Genomic DNA, 9770 nt, shown 5'->3' with positions numbered 1-9770 from the left:
AAGTTTTGCCTCCGCCCTTGGATTTTTCCCTCCAAAAGAGCCCTGTGTGTCATAGGCCAGGGAAAGGGATCTCCGTCGGTAAAGCTGGAGGAGTACGGTCTGCACCTATGTGTATATGTGCATATCCAGTGGTTCTCAACCTTCTGGCCCTTTAAATACAGTTCTTCATGTTGTGACCCAACCATAAAATTATTTCGGTTGCTACTTCATAACTATAATGTTGCTATTGTTATGAATCGTAATGTAAATATCTGATATGCAGGATGGTCTTAGGCGACCCCTGTGAAAGGGTTGTTCAACCGCCAAAGGGGTTTCCGCGGTGGGTGCGCGCGAGGAGCGGCTGCTTCTGCCTTACTCAGACCCCACTTTTTCCAACCATAGCTATGGTTACCACGTCTCTCCCCGCCTCCCTCCACCTGCCAAGAAGACGGCCGGCCATTGGCTGCCTGTCACGAAGTCAGCCAGTCATTGGTCACTGGAGAAACCGGGCGCTCCCCCTTCCCTGTCTCCTGGGTCTCTAGAGGAGCCCTGCAAGGAGGCTCGGCTAGTGCTGCCGGGCCAAGGGCTGCCGGGACCGGGCTGCGACAATCGCTAGCGGGTCATGTCGGCCGCCCAGGGCTGGGACAGGAACCGCACCTCCAGTATCATTTGAGGCTATGATCGTAGACTAAGCCAGCTAGAGGTTATGCTCAACCGCTTCGTGCAACTCTCCGGACGGCCGCACCTGCCAGGTGAGTCGTGGGACGGGGTCCCGTGGCCCTGACAGCTCGCGGGCGCGGCGGGCAGGTGGCTGCTACCTTTGCTTTTCTCCCTGGCTTTCTTTCCCTTGAGAGGAGGAAAGGCAGGCCCCACACATCTCCGAGGGGCCGGGGCTTAGAGAAAAGGAAAGGTGTCTCTGAGGTCAGGGAGGGAACAGGAGCACACGGGAAGGTGGGGGGCGGGGGGTGTATTTTTGCTCTGTTCAAAAGCTTTGTGCTGAGAGTTGTGTTTTCTTTTCAAAGGAGAGCCCGCTGTCTCACTGACATCCCCAAATGTTTCGCTCACTCGGTTCCTAGTCTCGTCCTTTCCCGCAGTTTGATCTTGTAAAAGAAAGACACTGGCTTCTGGCTGTGGACATTGTCTTTTCAAGGGGTGCTAAATTGAGGAGAGAAGAGGGAAGAGCATTCCAAAGAGTGATTTTTGTAAAAACCATCTCGAGTGTGTAAAAAAAAAAAAAAGGCATTCTGAACCAAGAAAGGGGGGGTAGGCGTGGAGTGGAGGGGTTGTTGGGAGGTGGGTGGGAAGCAGAAGAACCAAGAGAATCAGGGAAAACTAGTTACATTACTCATGTTTTAGAATGTCCAGAGGCAGAATGGATAGTGTGGCTGGATTTTTAAGGGAAGAAAACGAAGATCAAGAACATACTGACAATATTGTGCCGTGTCTACTCTATAAAAAACAGCTGGTTATGAATTGGAAAAATGTACCCTGTGTGACTATTTTTCACGTTTTGGCCCACAATTCCGTCTCCTCCATCCAGTTCAGATGCCTTAAAAAACAAAGACAAGTCCAGTTGATCTGTATGTCCAGACCATTGTGAAACTATACATTTATAAGTAAATGATCAGCGTAGTAGCAGGAGGGCAGGGAAGTAAATGCCGCACAGAAGGTCAAATATGAATTTGGAAAGCTTTCTTTTTACCACGAAGAGAACTCTTAGGACGATGTGTTAATCGTGCACCGTGTTTTGTGTGTGAATACTGTTGAAGTTGGTTTTATCAGTGATATATGTAGCTGATGGATTTTGAGAACATGCTGGTTTTTGAATTGTGTTTATTACCGTGCCTTGTACTTTTACGTAGTCGAAAATTGTTATTTGATTCATTTGAAGATAACAAAGGGAATTTTGCGCATGCAATGAGACAGTTGCTTCTGTCTGCGATACAGTTATTGATGTGTGGCAGAGATACACGTTAGCCTTTTCTTAATGCGCCATTGAGATGAAGATTGAAGTACTATTAAATGGTCAAGTGTGTAATGTACCAGGAGTTGGTTTTGAGTTGATAGTATCAGATTGGGTATTTTGCAATCACTAAATGGTATGTGATTTTTCTTTAACATGAAAAAGAAAACAGGAGTCTTTTTTTTCCTCACTCCAAGTTAATAACAGAAACTTACATTTTTGTGTGTTGAAAGATTAGAAGATAAGTCTCTTACCAAAACCTATCGCCGGCTTGCCCTTTACTACTGAAATCTTTAGGTCTTTCTTTGATCTTAGATTAATTATGCCATGGGCTTCAGAGAGACATTTCCGGGCTTCAAGAGCCTGGTCGATGCACTTCCTCACTGCCACCACTTGGTGGCAGTGGAAGCCATGATTTCTGATAAGGGGCCTCAGTGTGGAGCTATTATTTCTGTATTCCCTTAGCACCAAAGGCCAAGAAAGGCTGTTTGTCCAGAGGTAAAGATAAACGTGTTTAAACTGTGAGAATTCAAGCCTTGGGGTCATCAGCCTCTTTCTTTTTCTCATTCTTTCTTCCCCAAGTAGGCAGCCTCTGTCTTTTCTTTATTCTCAGAATTGGAATATCTGATATCGCAATATATACTTTGAAATTCTTTCACACCAATGCTTTCTTTTCCTAAGTATTGCATTTAAGCTTACTCTCCCCCTTTATTTTGAGATGTTTGAAAAGATTTTAAGTGATGGGGAGGGATAGAAATGTCTGGGCCTGTTTTATGGCTGAACCTGGAGGTAAAAAATAAACAAATAAATAGAGGTTTAAGTTTTTGCAGCTAATGTTCTCTCTCCTTTGCATCTAACCCCATTTTCCATTTTTCCTCCTTTTCTATAAAGATTTCCAGATTCTGAGCACCCAGATCCCTTCCTTAGGTTTTGGGCATCTCCCCCCCCCCCCCCCCCCCCACACCACCAACACCCCAAACCCCCCCCCCCCCTCTCTCTCAGTGAAACAAAACTGAACCATCTGATCTTCCAGGAGCGTCTCTCTTTCAGTGATAGCACCCTGACCCACGTTGTGATGCAAATTTGAAATTTGGGCATCCTCTTTAACATTTTCTTTTCCCTTGCATTTCGGGTATAATCAGTTACAAAGTCCTATTTGTTGTATTTCTGCCCTAACTCCGGTCCATGCTGCTATCATCGATCACGTAGGTCTCCTACAGTAGCTTTCTAAGCAGTCTTCTGATTCTACTCTTGCCCAGAATTCGTAAGCATGCTGATCTTCTGCTAGCACACGTCTGTTCCCATCTCTGTTCACACCCCTTTGCTAGCTTTTCATTGCTTTTAGGATAAGGCAGAAATCCTTAATATGGCCTAAAAGGCACTACACAGTTTGTAGTTAACTCTCTAGTTAATTCTACATCATACGGTCTTGCCCTTTGATCTTTACCCACCTCCTTAGACATATCATGCTCCCTTCTGCCATGGAGCCATTGCACCCACTCTCCCATCATTCAGGAACCCTCTTGCTCACCATTTTCTCTCTCTCTTTATTTTTACTTTTCTTCCATTGGATCTCAGCTTGATCACACTGTTTTTTCAGGGAAGTCTTCTCAGACCTTCTGATTTATTCTTTTCTCCCTATACACACTCATAGCACCATGTGGTTACCGGGTATACTTTCCATTTGTGTGTGATTCCTTGATATGCATGAATTGATACTCTACACACACACACACACACACACACACACACACGATGTCCCAAAAATGTATACACACTTTGGCTACCATTATTAATTCCAGTGGATTAAATCTGAAAACAAAGAAACATCAATTGAGCTATCAGCTGTTAAAATGGGTATACCTTTTTAGGGAACACACCTGTATATATACCCACTTCAAGTGATATATGTGTATACACATAACTACTTACATACACATATATTCTTAAATTCTAAATTAACACATTGGCATGTGTAAGCAATTAGTTTCTTGTGAATTCAATTTGATTGATTTGGTTCATTCCTCTCAAGCAGGGCAGGGGAACCTTTTTTCTGCCAAGGGCCATTTGATATTTATAACATCATTTGAAGGCCATACAAAATTATCAACTTAAAAATGAGCCTGTGCCGAAACTGGTTTGGCTCAGTGGATAGAGCGTCGGCCTGCGGACTGAAGGGTCCCGGGTTCGATTCCGGTCAAGGGCATGTACCTGGGTTGCGCGCACTTCCCCAGTGGGGGATATGCAGGAGGGAGCTGATCGATGTTTCTCTCTCATCTATGTTTCTAACTCTCTATCTCTATCTCTCTCCTTTCCTCTCTGTAAAAAATCAATAAAATATATTAAAAAAAAAAAAATGAGCTTGTGATCAAACATCTAATTAACTCACCCCTAATGCCTTGGCAAGCCCAGACCAAATGATTTTGAGGGCCTTCTACAGCCCTTGAGCCAGACATTCCCCACCCCTGCCCTATAGGTTCTACTGACTCTGGACAAATAAATAAAAATCAAGTTCTGAAACATAAAAATAGTGGACTAGACTCTCCATAGTGACAGTACAAGTGATATTTTGTGAAACCTTGTTTGAGCAGCCTCTTCTTTTTGCTGTTTCTTAAAATAGAATAGTGACTGTTTGCCCCATAGGCCAAGGAATTTCATAGCTTCTTGGTCCTGGATTTTTACTAACTCATCATCTCCATACACGCAAAGAATAGGGAACAGAGCTTTTTGTAGAGGAGATGCAGTGGTAGAGCTCTGGAGCAAGGAAATGATGGGGATAATGGAAGCCAAGTTAAGATTAATTGTGAGTTTGATTAAATAGCATGTACAGTATTAGCTGGGGAAACAGTTAAAACATTGGTAATGTAGGAATTAGAAAATGGATTAAAAAAGGAGGGAAAATGTAACAATTGGTAAAGCTGGGTAAAAATACTGAAATCTTAAGGTTTTAAAATGTGATATATGTTTGTGATATAAAATCCAAATGATACAAAAGAGCATGTGTTAAAAAGCAAGTTTTCCTTCTAGTTTTGATTTCAGCTAATTGGCTTCCTTCCTAAAAGCAACCAGTGATAAATTTTTTTGTGTATCCTTGCCAGAGAGATGTGGGGTTGGGAGGTGAGAAGGGAGGATGGTAGCATTTCTTTGTTTGGCTGGGCATTTAAAATGTATACAGTTGTGCTAGTGCAAATGATGATACAATGAATATTCTTGTGCATATATAATTTTGTACATTGAGTGAGTCTGTCTTTAGGATATATTCCTAGAAGTTTCAATTGCAGGTCAAAGGATATATACTATTTAAATTTTTTTTCTATTTTTGTTGTTGTTGTTTTGTACTATTTAAATTTTGATAGATTTTGTCAAATTGCCCTCCACAGAGGTAGTACCAGTTTATGTTTCACTATTGTTGTTGGAGTATTGACTTTCCATACCCTTGGTATCAGAGTAGGTTATCAAACTTTTTTAAATTGCCAGTGTAATAGGTATTTTTTTTCATCTTTTCAATAGGTATAAGAACCATATTTGTTTCCTGTATTTATAACATTTGCTTATATTTTTTATTCATCTGGATATGTATTTTTTGTTCATTTTTCTATTGGCATGTTTAATCCTGTTGGTGGGAACTCTGTTCTTAGGAAATGTTTTTGAGGTCTTTGCTACATGTTGCAGACATTTTTCACAGTTTGTCACTTGGCTTTTGACTTTGTTTAATAGTGTATAACTTTAAAAGAAATGAAAAAATTTTTATTGTTGTAATTATCAATCACTTTTGGATTTTAAGTTTTGTGTCATAAGATAGGTCTTCCCTATTTCAACATTATTTCTAACTAAAATTAAAATTTTTGTTTTTCCCTCCTGATACTTTTATAATTTTATTTTTAAGTTAAATACACTTATTCATACAAAATATAAGTTGTGTAGAGTATAGAGATGTATAGGAATCCAACTGCACTTTTCTTCCAGGTGGCCACCCCCTTATCACACTACCGAAATATTGTCTATAGGTGTACTTAGTTCCTACATATAATTTTGGTTTCTACTGGACTTTTATTGTTTCATTGATTAGTTTACCTATTTATACCTAATGACTTCATTCTTTGATTATAGTCCTCTCTCATTCTACTTCCCAGGGATATTCTTGCTTGTTTATTTTTCCATAAAACCTAAAATTAGTTTATTAAGCTACCCTACCCTATCCTGTTAGTATTTTTATTGGTAATGCATTGTACTTATAGATTGATTTAGATATAATTGACATCTACTTGAGGTTCAATCTTCTGTTCAAGAACAGGGTACATAATCATTTTTTATTGTTCAAGTTTTCTTTTGCATCCCTCAATAAGATTTAAATTTTTTTCATATGGACTTTTCACATTTCTTGTTTTGTTTATTCCTTGGTATTTTCTCTCTTTTTGTTGTTGTTGTAAATGGAGTTTCTACTTCTATTATGTCTTTTATCTTGTTTGAATATAGGAATGCTATTAATTTCTGAGTATTAATTTGTACATACATTCCTTTGGAATTATAATACTTTCTGTAAATAGTAAAAAGAAGTTAGTTGTTGCCCTGACCAGTATGGCTCATTTGGTTGGGTGTCCTCCTGTGCATGAAGAGGTTGCCAGTTTATTTATTTTTAAAAATATGTTTTATTGATTTTTAAAGAGAGTGTAGGAAGAGGGATTGAGAGATAGAAACATCGATGAGAGAGGAACATCATCAATCAGCTGCCTCCTGCACACCCCTACTGGGGATTGAGCCTGCAACCTGGGCAGGTGCCCCGACCAGGAATCAAACAAGTGACCTCTTGGTTTCTGGGTCGACATTAAAAAAGCAAACCCCACCAGCTGGGCCAAGAGGTTGCCGATTTAATTCCGGGTCAGGGCACATGCCCAGGACTTGATCCCTGGTAGGAGGGGGCATACAAGGGTGGCCAAGAGAGGTTTTGCTCCCACATAGATGTTTCTTTCTCCCCCTCCCTCTCCTCTTTCTAAAAATCAATTTTAAAAAAATCTTCAAGAAAAAATAAGATAGTTGTTTTCCTTGGGTTTTATAGTTAAATAATTATAAAATTATCAAATAAAGATATTTTATCTCCTCCTTAACAGTTTTAAAACTTATTTCTTTCTTTTATCAAATTGATTTGTCTAGTACTTTCCAAAAATATTAAACAATAAGATAGTAGTGGATCTTTGTCTTATTCTTGACTTCAGTGGCATATTGTTAGTGTTTTCCTATTAAGCTTTGACCTGACTTTAGATTAAAGTATACATATTTATCATGTGAAAGTAGTCAGCTGTTACCATTTTATTCAGATTTTTTAATATGGAAGTAAATTTTGTCAAAGGCCTTTTCAGCCCCTATGAGAACTAAGGTAATTTTTCTCATTTGATCTAATATTGTAGTGAACTGTACTAATAGATTTACTATGACTGGACCATCCTCATATTCCTTAATCCATTCACTCTGTCATTCTGTATTATCTATATATTCTATATATATAAATAAAAGCCTAAGCAACCGTTTGTCCAGTACCTATGACATGCACTGACCACCAGGGGGCAGATGCTCAAAGCAAGGCATGGAAACATGGAACAGACTGATGAATCTCAGAGGGAAATGGGGAGTGGGGAAGGTGGGAAGAGATTAACCAAAGATCTTACATGCATAGCAGAGGCTCAGCCCGTGCACCGGTGGGGTCCCTTGGCCTGGTCTGCAGGGATCGGCCAAAACCAGCAGTCTGACATCCCCCAAGGGGTCCCAGATTACGAGAGGGCTCAGGCCAGGCTGAGGGACCCCACTGGTGCACGAATCCATGCACTGGGCCTCTAGTTTTAAATATATTGCTTGGTTCTGTTTGCTAAACTTTATTCAGAAATTTTGCATTTCTCCTCATAAGCTAAATTGCTTGTAGTTTTCTGTGTTTTATCTTTGCTGAATTATGCCATTTGCATACAAATAACTTCAAACTTTTCTTTCTTTTTCTATGCTTTTCCCCCCCTTTTCTTTCACTCTCTGGTTAAATGGTATTGGAGTTAAAGGTTTGGTTGAATTGCCCATGAAATTATTTGACCTTGAGTATTTTGTGGAGATAGTAGCTCTTTGGCAAGATCTCTACTTCTGTGACACTTTAACTGCTTAAGGTTTATATCTTTTGGGGGAAGCTTTGATAATTTATATTCCTAGTATTCTAGAAAATAATCTGTTACATCCAAGTTTTCAAAATTATTTGTGTGAAGTTGAGCAAGATATCCTTTTATGAGTTAAAAAAAAATTCTTGTGTCTTTGATTACATTATCACTTTACTCACTATCACTTCTTATTTTGTACATGTGAGGCCTTGCCCCTTTTTCTTGTTTAGAGCCAGCTCTTGGATTTTTAAAATTAGTTCTCTTTTTTTATTTATTAATTTTTTCTTTCATTGTTTTAAATCCTTCCTTTATTTTTTGTTTTGTGATTGTTTTTCTCTCTTCTTATGTTGGATGCTTAATGTTCTTTTCATTCTTTCGAGGTATTTAAATTATGATTTCTTTTGTATGGTGCTGTAGTTGTGTCCTGTGGGTTATAGTTGTAGTTATTTTATAAATGGTTTGCAATTCCATTTTTGATTTGTTTTCTATAGCACAAGAGTAGTTAATCCTTTTAAACTTTTTCTGAACATTTCCACTTATATTTTAATAGATTTATTGAGATATAATTCACATGCTATCCAACTTACCATTTAAAGTGTACAATTTAGATATGTGCAATTTTATTTTATTTATTTTTTAAATATTTTTATTTATTTCAGAGAGAAAGGGAAAGGGAAAGAAAGATAGAAACATCAATGATGAGAGAGAATCATTGATTGGCTGCCTCCTGAAGGCCCCCCCGCTGGGGATTGAGCCAGCAACCCAGGCATATGCCCTTGACCGGAATCGAACCCGGGACCCTTCAGTCCATAGGCCAATGCTCTATCCACTGAGCCATACCAGCTAGGGTAGATATGTGCAATTTTAAAACATTTTTCATCACTCCAAAAAGAACCCCCATATCTTTTAGCTGTCACTTCCTTATCCTCCTGCACACCTCCTACCTCCCTCCCTCCCCAGCCTTAAGCAACTAGTAACCTATTTTTTGTCTCTATAGATTTCCCTATTTATCATATGAATGGAGTCATATATTATATGATCCTTTGTGACTGCATTCTTTCACTTTGTATAATGTTTTCAAAGTTCATCACAAGTATCAGTATTTCATTCCTTTTCTTGGTCAAATAATATTCCATTGTATGGATATGCCATATTTTTTTAATCCATTTATCCATTGATGGACATTTACATTGTTTCCACTTTTGGGCTATTATGAATTATGGTGCTATTACCATTTGTGTACAGATTTCTGTGTGGACATATGTTTTTATTTCTCAGGTATATATCTAGGAGTAGAATTGTTCAGTCATATGGTAATTCTATGCAATGTTTAACCATTTGAGGAACTGCCAATCTGTTTTCCAAAACAGCTGGAATTTTATATTCCTACCAGCAGTGTTATGAGGATTCCAATTTCTCCACATCCTTGTCAATACTTGCTGTTATCTGACTTTTTCAACCATCCTAGTGGATATGAAGTGGCATCTTATTGTAGTTTTATTATTTGCATTTATGTGATGACTGATAATGTTGAACATCTTTTTTCTTCTTTCTTTTCCAGATCTCTCTCTCTCTCTCTCTGTCTCTCTCTCTCTCTCTATATATATATGTGTGTGTGTGTGTGTGTGTGCGTGTGTGTATGTGTGTGTGTATAAATCTTTATTATTGAAAGTATTACATATGTCCCCTTTCTCCTC

At 38.8% G+C, this 9770-nt stretch overlaps 1 protein-coding gene across 1 annotated transcript in view; it reads left to right on the top strand.

Moving 5' to 3' along the window:
- Positions 1-685: 685 nt before the first annotated feature.
- Positions 686-9770, top strand: part of KLHDC10 (kelch domain containing 10) — a 50297-nt gene continuing 41212 nt past the window's right edge. Inside the window, exon 1 of the mRNA XM_006771409.2 lies at positions 686-731. Coding sequence (XP_006771472.1) covers positions 686-731 — 46 coding nt within the window. The remainder of the gene's footprint in view (positions 732-9770) is intronic.

This window comes from Myotis davidii, unplaced genomic scaffold, assembly GCF_000327345.1.
Source record: "Myotis davidii unplaced genomic scaffold, ASM32734v1 scaffold705, whole genome shotgun sequence".
Classification (NCBI taxonomy): Eukaryota; Metazoa; Chordata; class Mammalia; order Chiroptera; family Vespertilionidae; genus Myotis; species Myotis davidii.
This window is presented reverse-complemented; position numbering and strand designations above follow the sequence as displayed.